General features: G+C 44.0%; 1 protein-coding gene across 4 annotated transcripts in view; it reads left to right on the forward strand.

Annotated features, from left to right (window-relative positions):
• The first annotated feature begins 864 nt into the window (after positions 1 to 864).
• The window catches only part of CFAP65 (cilia and flagella associated protein 65), a 35,392-nt gene continuing 13,896 nt past the window's right edge, over positions 865 to 22,360 (forward strand). For 2 of the 4 annotated variants that reach the window (XM_061555243.1, XM_061555244.1), the window contains exons 1-21: positions 910 to 1,143; positions 3,479 to 3,547; positions 5,324 to 5,520; positions 6,055 to 6,157; positions 7,380 to 7,546; positions 8,015 to 8,214; positions 8,835 to 8,977; positions 9,633 to 9,855; positions 10,070 to 10,335; positions 10,831 to 11,031; positions 11,762 to 12,139; positions 12,538 to 12,675; positions 13,393 to 13,764; positions 14,479 to 14,697; positions 15,428 to 15,631; positions 16,168 to 16,336; positions 17,344 to 17,472; positions 18,085 to 18,286; positions 18,623 to 18,751; positions 19,676 to 19,852; positions 21,373 to 21,439. In XM_061555243.1, coding sequence (XP_061411227.1) covers positions 1,141 to 1,143; positions 3,479 to 3,547; positions 5,324 to 5,520; positions 6,055 to 6,157; positions 7,380 to 7,546; positions 8,015 to 8,214; positions 8,835 to 8,977; positions 9,633 to 9,855; positions 10,070 to 10,335; positions 10,831 to 11,031; positions 11,762 to 12,139; positions 12,538 to 12,675; positions 13,393 to 13,764; positions 14,479 to 14,697; positions 15,428 to 15,631; positions 16,168 to 16,336; positions 17,344 to 17,472; positions 18,085 to 18,286; positions 18,623 to 18,751; positions 19,676 to 19,852; positions 21,373 to 21,439 — 3,756 coding nt within the window. In that variant the 5' untranslated portion in view covers positions 910 to 1,140. Of the gene's footprint in view, positions 1,144 to 3,478; positions 3,548 to 5,323; positions 5,521 to 6,054; positions 6,158 to 7,379; positions 7,547 to 8,014; positions 8,215 to 8,834; positions 8,978 to 9,632; positions 9,856 to 10,069; positions 10,336 to 10,830; positions 11,032 to 11,761; positions 12,140 to 12,537; positions 12,676 to 13,392; positions 13,765 to 14,478; positions 14,698 to 15,427; positions 15,632 to 16,167; positions 16,337 to 17,343; positions 17,473 to 18,084; positions 18,287 to 18,622; positions 18,752 to 19,675; positions 19,853 to 21,372; positions 21,440 to 22,360 lie in introns of all 4 variants that reach the window. The other 2 variants (XM_061555245.1, XM_061555246.1) reach the window with 2 other exon arrangements.

Below are 22,360 nucleotides of genomic sequence, written 5' to 3' on the forward strand. Positions count from 1 at the left end.
TATTATGCAAATATGCCCGACTGTGAGGGCGGACAAGCCGGCGTGAGTAGGTTAAACGTTGAGTTTTATAAGGGCACCACGGGGTGACCAGCCCCTCCCCACTTAGCCCCACCCCTCCCTCCCAGCCCCTCCCCACTTAGCCCCACCCCTCCCTCCCAGCCCCTCCCCACCCAGCCCCACCCATCCCACCCCCCACTCAGCCCCTCCCCACCCTCCCCACCCAGCCCCTCCCCACCCTCCCCTCCCCAAGCAGCCCCACCCTCCCCACCCTCCCCTCTCCACCCAGCCCCACCCTCCCCACCCAACCCCTTCCCACCCTCCCCTCTCCACCCAGCCCCACCCTCCCCTCTCCACCCAGCCCCACCCTCCCCTCTCCACCTACCCCCACCCTCCCCACCCAGCCCCTTCCCACCCTCCCCTCTCCACCCAGCCCCACCCTCCCCACCCAGCTTCTCCCCACCCTCCCCTCCCCACCCAGCCCCTTCCCACCCTCCCCTCTCCACCCAGCCCCCACCCCTCCCATTTTTGGATGCACGACGGACGGACACAATAATCCCCTGTGGGCTGGTGTAACTAGGAGGTTCCTACCAGTATTATTAATTTCAGCTGGACCTGCGACCCTGTAAAAATCCACCCACTCATGAATAATAATGAGGGGGGGGTGTGGGCCTCATGTGGAGTGACGTCACGCGGGGGGGCCTCATGGAGTGACGTCACGCGGGGGGGAGGGTGGGCCTCATGTGGAGTGACGTCACGCGAGGGGGGCCTCATGTGGAGTGACGTCACGCGCGAGACACAGGGCCGGTCATCATTACGCCGCATGCCTGGCAGTGTGTGGCGCAGCGACTGCTCTCATTGGCCAAGGCGTCGTGACGTCACGCCTTTCCGTTGCCACGGCAGCGCGCGACGCGGCCCGCCGAGTCGCCTCCAACTCGCGGCGCAAGGTGCCGCGCTACCCTCCCGCCAGTAAACCAGCGACATTCGCGTTTCGTATCGTTTGCTTGTCAAGTTTAACCCTCGTCGACGTTGACGGTAGACGTTACGTTTGTTTGACAGCCTGGCGCTCTTTTGTATCGATAACGCGGGGGAGTTACGGAGCGAGCGGCCCGTCGTGAAGTTCCCCGTTTGGTCACGAACGCGATGGTTCGTTGATTGATTGTTTCACGCCTTGTTCCGTACGACGTTTAACGCTTGCATTCGGAGGATTGCGAGATCAGTCGCGTCAATCATCACCACGAGGTCGATGACATAAGAATTAACCAACGGAAAATCAACTTTTTTTTTCTGTGGATGGACCCAGCCCCGTCGGAGGAATGTGGAATTTCCACCGCTGCCTCAGAACCGCACGTGCTCGTTGGGGAAGGGAGACGCTGACTTTACATTTTGATTGTTTTACTTGCAGCATTAAACGTTTTTATTTGTGGTTAAACATTCGTCTACGGCTCGTATATTAGTGTCAATTTACATCATTATCAAGCGTGACGCTACCGATATAGAATCGATGCTTTCTGTATTCGTAAATGTTTGGAATGCTGCCCTGCGGTGTCATGGTTCGAACACGACTTGCAACCGCAGACAGAGGTCCCAACTTTGATTTGGCAATAATCCTATCGGCTTGTCTGATTTGCTATGGGGGGAGTGCTATGATCAGATCCAATTGTCAGGTTCTAACCACACATTTTACTCCGTTTATCGGAGTGGTAACGCGTGGGAAAACAAGGATGGGCAGTGATAATGTGACACGACATACAGCCAGTGTGCACCTCCCATTTATGCAAACGCTGAAATAATACTAGAATTTGAAGCTTTCGTGACTGCAATGATTCATACTCTTAGGTTTTTTCGGTAAAGTCACGTAGGTAAAAATTTAAATAAATAATATTAATAATAATATAAATAAAATTATAAATCACGACGTTTCGGAGGCAACACAAGTCTCCGTCATCAGGTGGGACCGTCACAGCTAAATTTACTGTATCAAGTGAGGAAAAATCCAAGAGACAAACTCTTAAATACAAGTTAAGGGGGAGGGGGGGAGCTTATCTGAATGTGGTAGCCAGGGAATGGACCGGTGTGGGGGGGGGCTAACAGAGAACAATTGGTGCACCTCAACTCGGGGTTGCGGCCGGTGTTGGCTGACAATCCAAATACAAGAAAGCAGTACTGTTAAACGTTGGGGATGTCAACACTAGGTAAAGTAGAATAGTACCTGTCAAAGAAGATGGTACAAATATGTGTAGTTAAATCTTTTTTACATGAAGTAGTTAAATCTTTTTTACACGAATTCCCACTGTGACTCGTCTGAACAAACAGCTTGAATTATACAATGAATCTGTAGAGACTTCAGGATCACTTCCTCTTATCTGGGCCAATGCTCGCCTGTATATTTGGAGTTTGCTTGTTCTCCCCGTGGTCACGTGTATTTTTCTCCAGGTCCTCCGGTTTTTCCCTCCACTTTAGAAACATGCGTTTGGGGTATTTGGCTGCGATAAATGTCCACACGATAAGCCACTTCGTTGAGCTATTATTTGTGGCCAAGATGCTTCTGGAAAAAAAATCTATTGCTCAGTGGGCCTTACCTGATGAAAAAAAAGTGAAGTTTAAAAAATTAAATAGTTTAGTTTTCATCGGGAGAATATAGCACACGGACACTAGACGTATGAATAGAGTGTGCATTTATTGCAGTGGTTATCATCCTTTTGCATATCGTGTACCCCCTTCCCAGCCACTAGTGGCTGCTCCATTCACAGAAAATGTTTTATTTGAATTGGGGGCCGTCCATAAATGACGTCACGCGATTTTGGCCGATTTCCCCCCCCCCCCTCATCACACGGCGTCTAAAAAAGTCATACCCCCCCCCCTCAAATATGACGGCACAAAGTTCTGCCCCCCCCCAAAAAAATAAATCGCTTTAAACTATTGTCACTGTAGTGCGTATTTAATGTGGCGCTGCACTCTGATGTTGTAGGAGAAAATTTTATTAAAAGTCTATTTAATTAAGTAGAACGTGTTGTCTATATTTATTTAAAGTTGAGCATTCTGATATGAGGCCACATTTCTAAACCCCCCCCCCCCCTCGTCACATCGTCACAAATGTCTGACCCCCCCCCCCCCAGGTGCGTGACGTCATTTATGGACGGCCCCTTGTACACTTAATTGTGACAAGTTATCAAATCACCAGGCTATTTAATTGTTATTCCTCGACGAATTACAACCTCAATAAAATGAGGAAGTTTTTGAAATGTATATAAATAACGTTTGTGTTTAAAGTTATTTTGTTTTATTGGTGAGAGGTTTCCTGCCCAAGCCAGTGTGCCCAACCTTGTCATTTGATGTGTAATACAAAAAAGTGCTGTGACAGATCTTTATAATTATCTGTCAAGATGATAAGTATGCAAAGTATGTCCCAGCATGCATCAAAGTAGGACTATTAGATCATATAAGGCAGACTACCCTTTTTCCTTTGTCTTGTATTCAGATGCTGGCTCACTGTCAGCCCTGCCCAACCCCTGCCCCGTCAATGCATCCTCACCAATTAAATGAAAAGGTATGACATTTCAATATTACCTCAGCTGTATAATTATCATTATTACAATGCCCAGTTCAAATGTTTTTTTTATCATAAAAAGTATGAACTATATATGTAACTATTAACATTGCAAATTAACATGGGCTAATGATTACAAACATGCGTGGATTCTGCGACGCTTTATAATACGCGTTGGTCCTTGTGGGTATGTAATTAGCGATAATAACGTGAGTTATAAGATACAATGAGATTATAAGGCCACCATAACATTGGTTTTGGACAGGAAGATAGTCGTATATAAATAAAGAAAGATCGGTTTCTTCTCTTTGCTCATGTTACTTGGTATTGTAACTGACATCTGTTTCTTCAGCCTCATATACAATAATATAAATCAGTTAAATGAAATGCATGAAAACTCACCTACTACCCTTAAAGTAGTTCCCTTAGTTCTTGTCCACTTTGCATGATAGGCCCGTGATAAACTATATAAACCATTATCTTCGATATATATCTACCCCTGATGAAGATCTTAAGTTTTGGTGCAGTATAGATTCCAAGTGAACTGGTTCGGTTTTAATTGCATTATTTCAGTTCACTGCCGTAGGCTTGGCACTGTTCTCAGCATGCTTTGATTTACTAAAGACGAGCGGAAAGTACCCAGCGTTGCCCGGGTCAAAAAAAAAATACTCTTAAAAATCTAACAGCAGTGCGTACTGACTGGTGGTACCTGCATTGATTACAGCAGTGCATACCGACTGTGGTGGTACCTGCTATCACTACAGTAGTACATGCTGACTCTATAGCAGTATTTATCGACTCTATAGCACAACGTACTCACCTGACAAAAGTGGCTTGGTGAGGCTTAGTCCAGTGCAGAGCCTCCGGCCTCGCCTAGATTGTCCAGCCAGCCGTGGTGGCACCTTGGCAGGCTGGGGCTGGGCTACTACCCCTGACCTCCCCCCCCAAGCCACGATCTCCCTGGCTGCTCTGCAGTAATATCTACGGCCTATAGTGGTACCATGTACCGACTGTATAGTAGTAACTGCATGCATCGGGGTGGGGGGGGGGACATCACACAGTGAAGAATTAACCTCAGCGTTTAGTGTATTTTTTTAGCATTTTTAACGTGAAAGAAAATGTCCCCCTCCCACCGAAGGCGTGCGACTTGGCATGGGCCGTCCCCCCCACCAAAGGTGCATGAGTTGGTATGGCCGTGCACGCGTCATAAATAAATAAAGTGAAAGCACACAAAAAATCGCACTAAATCGCTAATTAAACTAATTTTAAGTTGATGGATGTGAAAAAGGAATAGCGCTTGCTCACGGCGGGGCTTACGGCGTGGTACCTGGATATTTTTATTTAACTTAAACCCCACCACACAAACAAATCCACAAACCCACACACAATTTTTTTTTAAACTTTTATATATATAGATTCAATTTAAATGTATATCGCCTACTGAGAGTTGCTTTGTTTTTAAATCTCTGCCCTCACTATCAATCTCTTTCTACTATCCACCTTCACCTTATATTATCACAACACCCAAACACCACCTACACTTTAATCACCCACCCACAAACAACTTCATTGCTTTTTCTCTACCAACGACCATCACCACCACCTTTTCCCACTGTCACTATACACTTCCTGTCATACACCACCACCTCACTCTCCCCACCATTCACCTTTATATTTTCCCAACCACATTCATCACTCCCCACCATCACCACCACAATATCTGCATTACTCATACAAAAAAAATCTGCCATACCTCCTGAATGTTGATGCACTCAGCATCCCAAGGCACACACATCCGTGGCAAATGTGGGCAAGGCAGGGAGAAAGGCACAGAACCATGGGCAAAGGGTGCTGGCCTGCGGCATTGAGACTGTGGCAGAAGTGCTCTGGACAGGCTGGCAGCCTGGGCGAGAGAACACCAAGAAGCTCTCCCTGAAAAATGTGCTGCCAAGGGCAGTGAAGCTGACCTACAGGTGCGGAACTCAATAACTGCTCCACCACACGACTTAATTGACTTAAAATTGCCACTTTTAATAGGTGCAACAAGATGTTTTGACAATTATAATCTATGGTTCTTTCGGTAAAGTCACGTAGATAGAAAAAATTACAATAAAATAATAAAAAAGAAAGTGAATATAAAATATCAGGACGTTTCGATCGCAACACAAGCGGTCGTCATCAGGAACAGGGAGGATAGCCTCTGAGGGCAAGCTATTTATAAAGGTTTAGAGATGCTTTTTGACACAATAATTTGTGTTGTATAAGTTCAGTTAACGAACGTTCCGAAGATAACTTTGTTAGAATGAGATCCAATGCATCAGTTCTTCTCATTTTTGGAGAAGAAGCTGGCACACAGACAGACACTTTATGAACTCACTTATTGTACAAGTAAATGTAACTTGAATAAATGTGGGACGTTATTTATTTCCGTGCAGAAACTGAATTCCATTGTGATGGGCATCGTGTAGAAAAACAACCCCTTGTCTTCTTCATTATACTCATTGCAGGGTTCCTAGCAGCCTCGTGTTCAGCACACTCTACCCGCAGCCCATAATCCTCAACTCGGGCACCAGCTACACTCTCCCCATCATATTCAGGCCACTGGAAAAGGTAATGCTAGGGGTGTTGCTGAACAAATATGAATGGACAAGCTTCCGATGTTAAACCATTACACATTCCGAAGCTTCCACCTTACTGAGTCATGTTATACTGCAGACTCATACAATAATTCAATGGAATTTTGCCACCCTCAGAAGGAATGGAGAGCTTTTAAGGGCCTTTATACTGGTAGGAACCTCCTGGTTACACCAGCCCACAGGGGATTATTGTGTTCGTCCGTCATGCAGGGAGGGGCTGGGTGGGGAGGGAGGGGAGGGTGGGGAGGGGCTGGGTGGGGAGGGTAGGGCTGGGTGGGGAGGGTGGGGAGGGGCTGGGTGGGGAGGGTGGGGAGGAGCTGGGTGGGGAGGGTGAGGCTGGGTGGGGGGTGGGAGGGGCTGGGTGGGGAGGGACTGGTCACCCCGTGGTGCCCTTATAAAACTCAACGTTTAACCTACTCACGCCGGCTTGTGCCCGCCCTCACAGTCGGGCATATTTGCGGAATACACCACGCCGCCATTGACCCTTGCCATTGACCGAGCAACCCAACGTTCCTACCAGCTCCCTCCGCAGGAATGTGTTTTCACAGGCCATCTAGAGGATATCTCGTAATCCTGTTGTTGGGCTTTTCATGCTCATTTATCTGCGTGGTCCACCAACCTGACCTCCACTGCAGTCTACTATTAATAGGGGTGTACCAATTCTTCCCCTGGCAATTTGAGGATTTTCCATGATTTAATCCAAGAATAAATATTAACAATTAAAATAGTACGTGAAACATAGTAATTGAAAATATATCTATATCAACAATATTCATATTCGTGGATTAATTATAATTTTCATATTTCAAATACTAATTGCAATTTGGGTTTAGCTTTGAAAGTGTGTCCATCTCTTTTCCACATCTCGACTGTCTTAAGTGTCTTCCTGCTCAAACATGAATTAGATGGCACTCATCTCTGTTGGCAGGCCTCAGCCAATGGTGTGAATTCCACATGCATATGCCAATGGCCAATATATTCATCTGACAACCACTATAGTCTCATCACAAAGCGGTAGATATTTTATCAACCCTTGAGGAATAAATTACCCAGTTGAACCATGACAGATATTTTAACTCGTAACTTTGTAATCTTGAAACATTTGCTCCTTGACTTCCTATGAACCATTGAATGAAAGCACATTAGCCATGAATAGCGTTGATACAATGCATATATGCTCCATGGTGTGTGCACAGAGAGAATATGAAGAGCGGTTGGAGTTTGAGTCAGTAGAAGGCAGATTCTGTGTGGTCCTGCGAGCCACGTTGCCTACACACAAGCTCCACCTGCCTGGAACCCTGACCTTTGGCCACTGTGCCACCTTTCACAATCAAGAGGTCCATTTTGACATGCACAACAGAAGGTACAATTCTATGGCTTTGTAGAGAACATTTATACCTTTTTAATAATTTTATACTTGCACATACATTCCTCAATCTTCTTCATCATCTCCCTTATTATTATGGGCATCATGATTGTCTTCTTTATGGTATTGTACGGTGTAATTCGGCACTCTTATGAAGGGCCAATTATTTTTTTAACTTTAGTTTGACCTCTCGCCATGACATTTTCGAGATTTTAGTATCAACCAAATTCCTATTTTGTTCTGGTTATAATGAGAGCACATTTCTTCAATATACTACCATTTATGTAAGATTATTAGTTTGCATTGAATGGTAACATTGGATAAAATTCAAGTGTTGGGGGAACACATTTTATTGTGTGTATATTCTTGGTTGTGTTTCCCTCATCTGCCTTATTGGACTCACTATCAGTATTATTAATACGTGCATAAATGACATGCAGTGGACTCTGTGTCATCTACCACCAGCGAGCTGGAGACTTCGTTTGGCTGGGAGGTGCCACCTCCATTCTCCATGAATCCTGCACAGGGTGTGCTTTCTCCCAATGCATCCCTCCGTATCACAGCCTCCGTTCATGCCACCGAGGCTGGGCCCTACTACGCCATGGCCACATGCCACTATGGAGAGGCCCCCTCATCCAGCAGCGTCGTGGAGCTACAGGCTATTGGTGAGGGCTATCATTAGAAGTTGAATACTCAGGCCAGTGTATGTAATTCTACAACCATTCAGCTCGTTTATATGTTGCAGTCAAACCTCAATTTACTTTCTTCAAGAGATCATAAAAAATAACATTAGATCCAGGACATTTTTGTATCAGGAAATGCTATTTCCTTTCATAATAACAATAATGTATTTCATTCTGCCTGTTTCTCCTACTCAGTTCCTCTATCTGCCTCTCTGACACTGCCCCTCATACTCCATACGTCTTCGATCCCATGTTTTTTCATATTTCATTTCCTACATCTCTATGCTATATGTCTCTGATTTTCTGACTCCATACATCGCTGTGCCGCTTTAAAAACATCAGCACGAGCAAGACAAAGTTGGCCAGGTGTGGTTCTCACCACAATACACTGTTATATAGGCATTAATAGTTGCCCACTGACCGAGCACATAGTAATGTATGTCAGTAATAGCATTCCCAGATTCCACATTTTGTTTCCAGTCCCCTAAAGAACACTAGATTGAGTTTCACTATATTTGTTTGAATTTTATGGACGTTATGCAAATGTTTTCATGTGAATATGTAACTGTGCATGTGTGTGTCTGTGTGTTGTGTATATGCAGCTAAATACCCACGCCTGGTAGTTAGTGCCGGAGACACAGACCCACAGCACCGCCAGTATGACTCACAACAAGTGCTGAATTTTGGCGATGTGGAAGCAGGCGCCACCTCTGAAAAGTGGCTCCACATCCAGAATCTCTCCTCAGTAAGTGACAGTAACTTAAGTTGCATGGTTATCTTGAGACAGATGTTAATAGGAGTAATAAAATGCATATGCTATGCATAGAAAATTAAACATTTTAAACTGCACTCTATATAAGCAAGCACAGACGCCTATATTGGTGTGGCTTTTGCCTACAATAAACTAAGTGTGTTGCCGTAGAAGATATAACATGAGATGTACTTGTGAAAGTTTTGCCTCACTCTTAAATTAGTGCAGTACAGTCATAACTGAGGTATCAGCCATGCTGAGCAGAGAGTTGTTCTCTTCATCTCTGAGTGACCTTCCATCCCCCTCCACCTATACAAGTGGACGTGTAGGCTGGCTTGTCCATGCTCTTTTTTTGTTCATCCTAAAAGAAAAGAGCCCACAAATGTGACCACCATTGTGCCTGATAGTTGTTCCGTAGAGGCCCTGCTCCTACTAATTTAGCAGAGTGGTAGTGCAACAGGAATGGGGTTCTTTTAGGTATATTAATTAATTATGACTTGGGCTCTGCCAGGCCATACATGTCAAGCACTCTAACCACAGTGCCATGCAGATGGAAACAGTATTAATAGACTATACACTAGATTCTAACCTGACATTCCCCACACCCCCTGTCTTATTATCTCCCCTCCATCCTTACCTCAATTGAAAGGTGAAGGCATCATTCCAGGTTGAGATTACCACTCCGAACCCACAAACGAGAAACCTGTTCGGTTGCCGAATTCAGCAGGGATGGGTCAATCCCCAGGGCTCGGCACGTGTGCCCGTGCGGTTCAGCCCAGTCACGGTCGGTTGCTGCACCACCCAATACCTTCACGTGGTCATGGCTGGCAACCTGCCCAAGTGCATTGTCAAGCTCACAGGAAACTGCCAAGGTGAGAGGTAGCTTTTTGGGGGTTTACATACTTAAACTTAATTTGAATTTTGTGGGAGTTTTACTTCTATGTATGCATGGACTTTCTGTCGGTACTCCAGTCTTCTCCGACGTTGCGAAACACTCCTTAAAAAGGAATTGACCAAATGTTATTAGCAAGACATTCCTAGATGAATGGAGGACATCTGTTAATTTAGTTTTGCCCTACATTTCAGGCCCAAGTGTTACAATGAGCGAAACACTGCTGGTGTTCGACCGCATGCTTGTTGGCGAGGTGGGCGTGCGAACGCTGGAACTTCGCAATTCTTCGGCTGTGCCTGCCATCTACCAGTTTGCACTGGACACGGAGAGCAGTGTGTTTGGCTTGGAGCGAGTATGTGGCCAGCTGCCACCTCATGCCACTGTGCAGCTTCGTGTCACATTCACACCCCAGCAACCCATCAACTACTATCGGCGTGTGGCCTGTCTGGTGCACCATCAGGTATGTGTGTCTGTGTGCTCCTCTTGCAGGCAAGGCTACATTGTTTGGGTTATGTATCTACTCATATGTGTAGGTTTTCTCCAAGTCCCTATTGCATGAGAAACACTCCTTAAGAATGAATTGGCTGCTGCTATGAAACACTTGGAATTCTGATTGAAAGGACAAACAGACATTGTTTTGTAAAATTATTAGACGATGCTGCACAATCAACAAAATACAACAACACATTTGTTAAGAAGACTGCCTTAAAAAATATACATAAAATAGGCAACGTTTTGGGCAATGGCCCTTCTTCATAGCACATGAAAACAAAGTTTTTTTAACCACAAAGTAGTGAACACGTTATCAATCCCAGTGAGCTGACAGCCTAACAAATTCAACCTAGATTTTGAACTCGTGATCTTACATTGAGCGCTCTGAACACAATGCCACTCAAGTTGGCGCCACGGCATTATGAAGTCGACTGTGATTGTCTTGGTGCCCATTTGTGGCCAGGCTCCTGTGCATGTGGAGCTGTTAGGAGCAGGCAGCACAGTGGAGACGACGCCGGCGGTTCTGCGTCGCGAACATGTACAGCGGTGTCACACCAATGCACGGCGTGGCCTGACCCTGCAGTCACCGCCTACCCTTCTCTCCATGCTGCACAACAAGAAGCTCTGCCTGGACCCCACTGATGGGTCGCTTATCCCTTGCCAGGTGCTGATTATTGATATCCACTCTTTCAGGGTTCCTGGTAGCTACACTGCTTTGGAGGCTCTGAGGTTTCTCTAGGTGAAGACAGCACAGGCAGTATGTATTGCAGGCAACAGTCGATAGGCTCCCCTTATGGGGCCTACCTATTGTCTTGTTTTTGATCTCTTTTTCATCCCTGACCAACTGCCCTGGGCCCCAACTTTGGCTGGAAAGGTCTGCATTTACAGTATTTATGTAAAACATGGCAGTCTAGGCATATCTTATGTTTAAGTTATGGGAAGTAAGGGGAGTTTCTGATGTGGCTTTCCTGTGGAAAATCTGTCTCCCACATCATTGTTTCATTAAATTTATTGCATCTTATTTATCGGTAATGTGTCAGAGTATGGCTAGGTATGTTGGCATACATTATTCAGGGCTCATATTACAACCTATTTTGTACCTTTAAAATTACACACGAATCCAGTTTTTTTATTCAAAAATTCCACACCATAACTCTTCAGTTGTGTTGATTGTTTCATTGGTTTCTTGTCAATATGATGACCTATGCGACCCTATCTAGACAATCTCAATATTCTCGAACCTATTCTAGTGCTGTGATTTTAACATAGGTGTTGAAGGGTACTTGATAAATTGAGCAATATGGAAAAAAAACGCGTAACATATCTGCAGGAAAGTGGAAAAAATTTCTTAAGCATTATAGTCGTGACACATTATCACTGTTTATTTACTGCAGGAAGAGGTGGAGAAGCAGGATCCAACTACAGTCGCACCCAGCAATGCTGTTTTTGATCACCGGGTTGATGGACGATTCGAATTGTGCTGGGACGAGGCACTTCCTCCCACTCATGTTAGCCTCAGTGCTAGCATGCTGGACTTCAGCGCTTTTGTGCGTGATGGCGAGAAGGCTGCGGCTCTTGCCCTGTCCCTGCGAAACCACACGCACGGCACTGTCTGCGTGGTGTGGACAGCCTCAGCTGGTGGGGAGTTCCACGTGGAGCCAGCTGAATGTGAAGTGCCACCCCTCAAGACGATAGCGCTCAGAGTCACATTCCGCCCTCGACGCAGGAACACGCTGCACTATGCTGAGCTGGAAGCCTGCGCTTTCTACAAGGTTGGTGCCGTGATGCGAAATTTTTGCCAAACTCATAAATTTTGAATTGTGTTGCACTAGAGCACGATTTTTCGACTCTAGCCAAGCTAAATGTTTGTTAGACTTATGGCCAGATAATCAAGTAATTTGCATTCCTAAATTCACCATATTGTCTTCTCATTATCCATTGTCTAGATTATTTATTCCTGTATGTATATTTCACTTCTTTCGCACCATACGTAGCCAACTGCGCTAGTCGATTGGCTTTGTAGGAATACGTGAAGTGATCACTATAAATTATAATGTTTTTGTATATTCATGCCTAAACCTTGTTCATCCCTGGGGCTCCTATATCTACGTTATTCTTACTCAATGCTTAAGGAGACCTTGCACTCAGTGGAGGCCCAATGTTGTTTCAGAGCATGAAAGACTTTCGCCTGGTGGAGGAGCCTACAATGTGCCTACCCTGGTGCCTGACCCTGGCTGTGAGCACACACACGTTTCAGCCAGGACAGCAGCCCTTCCCGCCCACCTGCAACTTGTCCAGTGCCCATGTAGTAAGAACAACTGCAGCCATGCACACTTCAAGTTTTGCAAGATTTCTCTCACCTTGGTGTGGATTTTTGCATCTTTCGTAGGCATCAATTCATACATTAAAATACGTCCTTATGCTCATGATACATGTAAAGACCTTGTTATACCATGCAGCTTGATGCAGCAATGACTGCATACAACACGATGCATGTTACATCACTTCTTAATCTTCACGATGCTGCTTTGTGTGACAGCTATATGGGAGTGGTGTATGCAGTGTGCTGCATAGGTTAAATCAAGAGCAATCTGTAGAGTAAAGGTCCATGACATTTGGTTATATCATCATCAGTAGGATACAGTTATTTCTGCACAATGCTTACCCTATCATGTTTGCTTAATATATACATATGTAATATTACAACTTGTTATTATTCAAGTATGTACATACAGCACATAAAAAATTAAGTATACATTATTAAAACATTACATATTAGTTCTTTAGCATGCTTAACGTACTTAAAGAATAATTGAAGCATGTGAGGCTTGTTTACTGAAATGCATCACATCGCAGCGGGAAGAAGGAATTATTCCATGTCCATAGTTTGTATTGGACTGTGTGACTATACATTACATTTTTTCATTACATGACAGTGACTCTTTTGATCACTCTTGATTTCATAACGTAATACACCACCACTGCCAGTCCTACACAAACCCTTAACCTGTTTTTTTGTTGAAAGGAATTCCCAGCAGTGACGGCAGGAAAAAGTACCCACACCACTGCTCTGCTTACAAACACGGGGGACACGCCAATCTTCTTCAGCCTACCAGTGGGTGCCTGCCCAGCCAGTGGGAAACCAAACCCTGGCACCTCAACCCTGGGGCAGCCCAGTCTGGCCCAGGGAAAAGGGGAAAGCAGAGCTCAGGAGCGACTTCAGGGTGCCATTGGATCCAAAGAACCTGAGGGGGTGGGACTGGTGGTGAGACCCAGTCAGGGGTTGGTGCCCCCTGGAGGAAAGCAGGTGGTTTTGCTCCGGGCCTCCTCCAGTGCTCCGGGACTATATTGCCAAGTGTTGCCTATTCTTCTCAATTACTGTGGTCAATATACAAAGGTGAGCCACGGCGCTTTTACTCCCCTCACCCTCCCGGCTCTCCAAAGTACCCTGCCCCATCCCAACGTGTGTGACGATAGTGCTTTGTGTTTCTTAATTACCTAAAACATTATCACCCAAGCTAGTCCTTATTTTAACACATCTCCAAACCCGCATACATAAATATATATAAAAAATATATATATATATTTTACAGACAAATTGTCACCCTGAATCTGTGAACCTCATGTCAAATTATCCAGCCAATAAAAGTGCTGTTGTGTTTGTAACTGTTTCAATGTGATTTTACATATTGTTCCTTTTGAGACGCAGCCCTAAATGTAATTTAACTTTTTCCAGTATTGTAGCTCATTTTAAATAGAGCAATATGGACAAAAACATTAGTATGAGCAACTAAATAACAAATAAGTTGCATTGTTGAACTTAGAGTGGTCATTATGCTCCATTACACCATAATAGTGACATCACTGTGACTTTACTGCCATACATTTTAATTTATCGTTAAAATAATGTCAATAGGACCCTGTGACAGGCTGTCTGAATGTAATTGAGATGGGGTTTTTTTCTTATAAACAAAGCATAAAGCTCATGTTAGACCCTCATGGATACACAACCTAAGCGTGGACCGACAGGATAAGAGCTATTTGTTTTTGGGTTGTATCATTCTTTCAGACTGACAACTCATGAGCACATGTATATTTGTCATCATTTCAGAATATGGAGGTGTCGTGGCTGGTGGACCGGCCACAGGTGCGGCTTCAAGGCAATGGGAGGCTGTTTTTTAAGCCTACATGTATAGGGACCATGTCACAGTGCTCGCATACCATTGACAACTGCTGCCAGCTGCCCCTGTGCTTTCAGTGGAACGTTACAGGGAGTGGCACATTGAGTGTCTCACCTGCACACGGCATCATTCAGCCAAACGAGAGTGTGGTGAGTGATGTGTGTGTTTCCTGTACATATGAGCCATCTGGTTCGTTTGAATGACTTGTATAGCTGGGTGTGTTGCACACCTGTAATCTAGTACTTTAAACACAAGGGTTTGTGGAGCATGTAGATGTGTTAAACTCCCAATCCTGCTGGGCTGTGATATGAACAAAAAATTGTGTTATCCCCTCAAAGCATGGGTTTGCTCCAGGTACTCTATTTTCCCCCACGTAATAATAACATTTCTTAAAGTGGAATTGACCAAACATCTGAATGCAGGCACCTGTTGAATAAGTCTCAGACCGTGGAAATATGTATTTACAATTATGTAAATGCAATGCACTGCATTACATTTACATCATTGTTATTTCAGGAATATATAGTGTTGGTCAACATTTAACCAACGTCCCTTCTATAAAGCAGGAAGGCCAATGAACCAAAAGTCACCTTTATTTTTCTGTTATATATGAGTACCAAGTCTTCAGCTGAGTCGATACAATAAATACCACTTTGTGAAAAGTCAACAGTGGCCATCCTATGAATATCTTGGAACCCTTTGTGGGAATGTGGAATTTCTACCACAGATGAAGAAGATGAAAACCGCCGCTGTTTCCATTGAGCAAGGAGACGTTTTAATTTTGACTCGTGATCAGATATGTTTATTTCATCAGAAGAGGACTAGAAAACGATGTGACTACTTTTTATATTATATTTTTTTCTGGACATACTTCTGCAGTCGCAGGTGTGGAGTTTTTCCCCACTGGAGGACAAAAAGTATGTTTTGAAGCCTAGTCTCCTTGTATGGCTGGCATCAAGTCAGCACTGGGGGCAGCTAGACCCCGTGCAGAGCCATCAGCAGGGAGACAAGGAGGAAACGTCCAGCAGCAAAACCCGCCTATCCTTGCGTGTCATTGGCGAGGGAGCCATTGGCAACATCAGGGTGAGAATACCAACTTGACGCCCATTTGCCTTGTACATATCCACCCACGCGGTGCTGTAGCAGTCAGAGTTCAAATCCCAGTTAAAGGCCAACTCAGCCCTTTTTCATTCCTCATGAGTCGAAACATTGAGTTCCTCTTGCTATTAGGTCAATAATAGAGACAGTGGCAGTCTGTCATTGGAATTGGAATTTACACCACTGGCATGCTCCTTTGAGCAGGGAGACCCCATGCCAGTATTTTGTTCCCCATACACATTTACAGCTGGGTGGGGCTGTGTGAAAGCACCCAGCTCCAGATCAGCTTCTTAGCTGAAGTTTCAGTAAGGGGTCAATTCAGCCTATCATTTCCCTGTGGTCGATAAAATTACTACAATTTTGTGGAGAGTCAACAGTGATTAATAGAAACACTGACCTATTTAAATATATAGAAACAAATCTCCACTGGATTTGGGCTATCAATGGAAATTAACATTTAAACAAAGAGACACTTTGATATTAATTGAGACTTCAGTACAGTGTTGTGATGTATTCTCTAGGCTATGGAGAGTGACGTGAACCTCGGTGTGGTAGTGGTTGGCACGGCTGCCTTGGGGCACCTGACGCTGGTCAATGATAGCAACTGTGACCTCAGTTTCACCCTGAGCGTGGAGCAGCACGAGCTGCAGGCATGTGGTCCTGACAAGGTCATGATGACACAGACCACCGGTAAGGCATGTTAATAAGTAAGAATTAACAGTGAATTGCAACATTTGAAATGTTTTCTAACATTAACATACAGTACTTAAATGGCAAGTGTTGCAGTGGAACAGTTGCCGACACAATTGGAAGATCATGAGTTAAAATACCATTACCCCTCCGATGTCATTAATATTAGCACTACTTTGTTAAAATAATGGTCCTATGAATAGGCTGGTCCTGCCATACGAATGTGAAATATTTTTTTTACCACTGACTCATGACCAGTAAAGGATATTATCCACACCCAAGGCCTACCTAAGAATACCATATTTAGTCTCGACTGTTCTTCAGTAAGGTCCTACATGAGCTTTTTGTCTATATTCTTTGGTTCTTTCGGTAAAGTCACGTAGATATAAAAATAATAAATAATAAAATGAATGAAAATAAAAATAATGAAAATAAAATAATAAAAACAAAAACACTAATGTAGACTGTAGCCTGGTTATTACGTTTGGTGAGTGTACTGGCAGTCTATAATGCAGACTGTAGCAATGGTTCCTAACCTGAGTGAGCGCACTGGCAGTCTATAATTTTAACTTATTCTGGTTCTTTCAGTAATAAAAATAAGAATAAAAACAAAACCACGACGTTTCGATCGCAACACAAGTGGCCGTCATCAGGAAAAGGGGGGTTAACCTTTAAAGGCAAACTGTTTATAAAGGTTTAGAGATGGTCCTTGGAGAAAACATGCATACAAGGGGACAACAAATCAATATCCATACAGATAGAGCAGCAATCGACTTGTTCTGCCATTTACTGTCCACCTCATAACTCTACAAGTGTGGTGTTTCACACACACACAATGATGTCTACATGGCCCCCCAAGCACACTTCCGAAATGCCGGCTTACTTTCACACTTGACACACTTACTGTCACACTTGACACAGTATCATCTGAAATGCGTGATTTATATAAAGTGGAGGTAAGAGCCACCAATCCGAGTTAATCACCTGGTCTTTTGTTTGTTTTGCAGCATTGGAGCTAAATGAATATGAAAGCATCATTCCAGCTCGCTGTTCGAAGCAAGTGCAGGCTATGGCAAGGCCTACTTGCAGCGGACGTTACCACTGGACCGTTAGCTATCAGTTGGTCACCCAGCATGGTAACACATGTACACACACACACATGCAGGCAAGCATGCACATGTATTTGTGTGTTTGTATCAATTGTATGCCAGTTAAAATTCCGGTTGGTGACTGGCTCAGCATCCTTCTAGGGTCAATATAAATATCACTTTTTGGATGGTCAATAGAGATTGTCCCGTGGAAAGACTGGCCCCCTGCATAAGAATGTGTAATTTGGATCACTGACTTCACAATCACAATATGAGCAGCCTTTCCAATGGTCTGATATAGTAATGTACTCAAGTAGAAAATAATATTTTATGGAATACAGGATATGACTTGGGTGCTTAACATGGCATCGGCCCATGCCATTATTAAAATGTATTTAAAAAAACTCCAATGTGTCTACATAATGAAATGAGCATGAACAGTATGCATCTATTTGTGGCCACAAGCCAGTTCCACATTCTTATGGTGGTTCACCATTGGAGCCATGTGATGATGGTGAGCTTGGTCCACCCCTGATCAGAATTTGAACCTATGAATTTCATGTTTTGGGTTAAGTGGTCCAAATATAGTGGCATGTGTCAAATAGGTTGTTTCAATTCTAATAGAAAGCTGTATGTGATGTGTGTGCTCTCACTGCCCAGCTGGCTTGGCGTTGGGTGTGAGAGAGCTGTGCCGTGTGACAGCCGAAGGCGCCCGCCCGATTCTCTCAGTACTGAACGTGCGTGGCTCAGGCAGTGCAGCCGGCCTTAGCAAGATGCAACTATGGACCATGATGAACTTGTGGCAACTCAACTTTTACCTGGACCTGGAGCCACCCTACGAGGATGCACCTGACAGCGGGAGGTGGTGTCTTCTCTTTATACATTGGCACTGATTATATTGCAAAATTAACCTTGATTCCTTTTCCAGCCATTTAATCATGCTAATAATCGTCTGAAATATTTGAGCAAGCCTAAATGAACATCAAGTTACGACAAGGTGATGTCACATCGCTCGTGATGTCACTCCATGAGGAGGACATCAAACATGATATATCATAGTCATGACTGATATATCCATTGACAAGTTCTGACCGACAACAACTTTTATCACATTGTTGTGCAGAATACCATGTAGAAAAATGTCTACTTGTGGAGCAGGCATTAACATGTGTGTGCACCGTGTTACATGTGTGTGCAGGCCGCGTGTTGTCCTGCCCTGCCGCACCCCTCCTCCACTGCAGTTTGACCTGGGATCAGCCTCGGCTGGTGCGGAGCCCTCTGTCATACACTTGCTCCTGCAAAACCCTGGTCTGGTGGAGGCTCACTGGTCAGTGCTCACAATTTACCTGACTCAGCTAAGGTGTTCATTGCCTACAACACGATACGATATGTATGGGTTTATACAAATTCTTAAAACAATTCTATCATAAGACGCTGTTAAATAGGGAAGGGATATTAGGTGGACAGATTTAGTCGTGGGATGAGATGATCAGGAATTGTATGTAAACGTAAATTTCGCTCTACGCCATTGCAGTTTCACAGCTTGTCTGAGTGTTATAAAATAGATGTTAATCACCTTTTAAATAAACATTGTTTATCTAGCAAGGTATTAGTTATATAAGCAGTGACAGTTGAATACATATAGGTGAGGTGTTTATTGCTTATGTGGAAATGTATTAACTAATTACAGTGCAGTATATTGTAAATTCCACTTGGCCAAGTGATGGTGTGGTAGGTTATTGAGTATTAACTCTCCATTTGGAGGTTGTGAGTTTAAATCCTGGGCAAGGGTTGACTCAGTCCATTATCGCTTCAGGGTTTATGAAACTTTGTATGAAGTCATCAGTCATTTCCCATGGAAGACTATGCCCAGATATAAGAATATAAAGTTTATTCTCTAGGCTCAGGACCACCATTCTATATGAGAACTGCCCAATGCTTGTTTGAGTATATGCATAAAACCAGGACGTGGCCTAACCCACCAGAAAATAGGAATCATAGTATCGGCTATGGAAACCTATATTTTAAATGTAAAAATCATTAAAGGATGCGTTACTTAAAGGAACAAACCTATGCGAATAATTTATATTCAGCTCAGTAAGGTATAGGTGAAGCATGCAAACATTTCAGCAATAAACACTGCAGAACTTATACAGTCATTTAAAAATAATGCTGTTTATGTCAGAGCAATAGTCTGGAATAATAAGCCTCCCAGTGTGGATTGACTCTTATTGCCTCTGTGTCCTGGCAGGGCGGTGGTGTTCCCTAATGAGAATTCCCTGGAATTGGAGGTGTGGGCAGAGCACATGGACTTGGATGCCCGTGAACTCCGCATTGCACGTCTCCAGAGAGACCAGACATTCACTGTGTTCCCTCGAGGAGGCCAACTCCAGCCAGGGGCTAAGCAAATTGTCACAGTCACCTACAGGCACGTAACTACTCTTTTGCCACATGCCTCACACATGCACAAAGATCTCGTGTTTATATTTTAGACCATAGGAGCAAGTGCTGTATTAAGCGCCTACTCATAATTTTCTGTCCATCATACCAACATAGACAATTGACGACACATTTTTGGGCACAGGCCTTTGCACGGTCAGTCACAGTCCTGAACTCGTCAGCTGTGGATGGCTCCATGTAACAAATGACACTGGAACAGTTGAGGCATCATCTTATCTTCACCACGGATGCAGTTCGTGTTCTAGGCCTGGTCTCAATAGACCTACATTTTTTAGGTTTATTTTGAAGCTGCCAACACCGGCGCGTAGGTGGTTCAGGCATCCCTAGATTGCCCGTGGTTATTCTTATCCTGGTGGTAGCTGCTGATATAAGAAACTGCTGACGTTGCTTGCAGTCATGCGTTCTAGAGTTGGAGCCACGTGTTCTCTATTGACAAAAGCTATGTAAACGTAGGTGTCCATGGTCTGGCATGACGTTCTGCATGACTAACTACCATTCTTCTGATGTCCGGAGGAGCAATGCCAGCCAAGAGCAAATGCACCCCTACCAAAGCTGACAGTACAAAAGCGGATTTCCATGCCACACCTAATATATTTACCCACCAGCCACCACTTCATGACCTTCAACCAAGCATGTATTGGCAGGACCTTTGGTTCAGTGCATTGCTTGCTTGGTCAATCATAAACAATATTTAATATTTTTTCACAACGCCTGCTCATTCTCACTTGTATGCCAATGCACATGCACGTATGTGCACACACTAGCACCAGAGGGCAGCATTTCTCAACTAATACAATTTTTGAGCAAAACCGTCATTCGCTGGTGGTGTGCAGCTGCAGTTAGAAGACTCTTTCCAATAATACCAATACCTGCCATTCGTCACGAAGTGGTGGTGACATCACTACGGCACCCGTGCCAGGCCAGGTGCATTTTGAGGCCACGTGAAGTGTCGAAGGCTCGCTGACAGGTCACGAAACAGACCGAGGTGCCATGGGTTGACTGACTTAGATGACTGTAAGATGCACCAGCTGTGCCCGCTACTGTGAAAACTTGCTGCATTTTAGCCGCCCAGCTCTCCTACTCGTTGTTGTGAGCATCACTTCTCTGCCCTCCGTTGTTGTTGGAGGGTAACTGCCTCCAACACTCTTTCCACACACAATTGGACTGTCATGTGCTCAAATTCCATTCTGGGGTCGACTTATTCCGTTGCCCCCTTTGGCATTGAAAGGATGTTTTGGAGTCAATGGTAATTGTTCTATAGGACAGACTGGTCCCTACGAGGGGGAAGTGGAATTTACACCACTGACTTTGGGTAAACAGAGATAAGGGCTGCCTGATGCTCATTTCAGCTGCTTGATATTTGACTTTGACTTCACTATTCCTTGAGTAAGAGCTTCTGAGATAACTATGATTTCACCGATATGTTGACTCCATTTTTGATTTTAATTAAAGAGCTATCTGCTTCCTCTTTAATGTGCAATTATTTAGGCATGAGTTTCCAGCATCAGACTGGCTGATGGTGGTGTTCAGGGTCACTCATGGCAGGAGCATACCTGTAAGTATTAATTCAACTCAATTGTTATTGTGGTCTCACCTGTTTTTTTCTGCGCTCTACCACATTATGCTTCTTTGTGTTTTTGTCATATGCTTATATTTGTGAAAAATAACTTACGGTGAATTCATGTATAACTCTAAACTTGTATAGACATATATTAATACTCTTTGGCTCTTTCGGTAAAGCCACGTAGATAGAAAAATAATGTAAAAAATAATAAAAAATCACGACGTTTCGATCGCAACACAAGTGATTGTCTTCAGGTGAAAAAATACAGTAGGCAAACTGCTGAGGCAGGAGAAATATACTGCTGAGGCAGGAGATATATAGCGGAAGAGCTGCTGCAACAGGAGGTTATATCGGTTTGAGATGGGTGCAACCCAAGGGTAAGTGGGCGGGGCTAGAGATGGAATTTGCATGTAAATGTAAGATCGGAGAGCCTGACATACCTCACGACTACGGTGCTGAAGAGGCGGCCATTGTACTGCTAGAGATTAGCATATCAATCTGTTTTTTGCATGTAAATGTTTCAGCAGTTCACCTGCCGTATTTTTTCACCCGAAGACGATTGCTTGTGTTGCGATCGAAACGTCGTGATTTTTTTTAGAATTTTACTATCTACGTGACTTTACCGAAAGAACCAAAGAGTATTAATTTCTGCAGTCACAAAAGCTTTAAGTCATTATATATTAATTTAAATGTTACTACCAAACACAAACATGTAGTATGGTATATCCACACTTAAAAAAAAAGTATTCCTGGCTATGGTATATGCATAGTGATTACGTTTTAATGTAGTGACAACCTTGACATTCTCTACATGACTAAGCTAGCTTATAAGTGAGGATATAAAATCGTTATTTATATCTGAAATTAAATCCACCTATTTTTACTTTGTTATGAAACAATACAAATGGTAAT

Source organism: Lethenteron reissneri, chromosome 20, assembly GCF_015708825.2.
Source record: "Lethenteron reissneri isolate LAM-NWPU_2019-01 chromosome 20, ASM1570882v1, whole genome shotgun sequence".
NCBI classification, from domain to species: Eukaryota; Metazoa; Chordata; class Hyperoartia; order Petromyzontiformes; family Petromyzontidae; genus Lethenteron; species Lethenteron reissneri.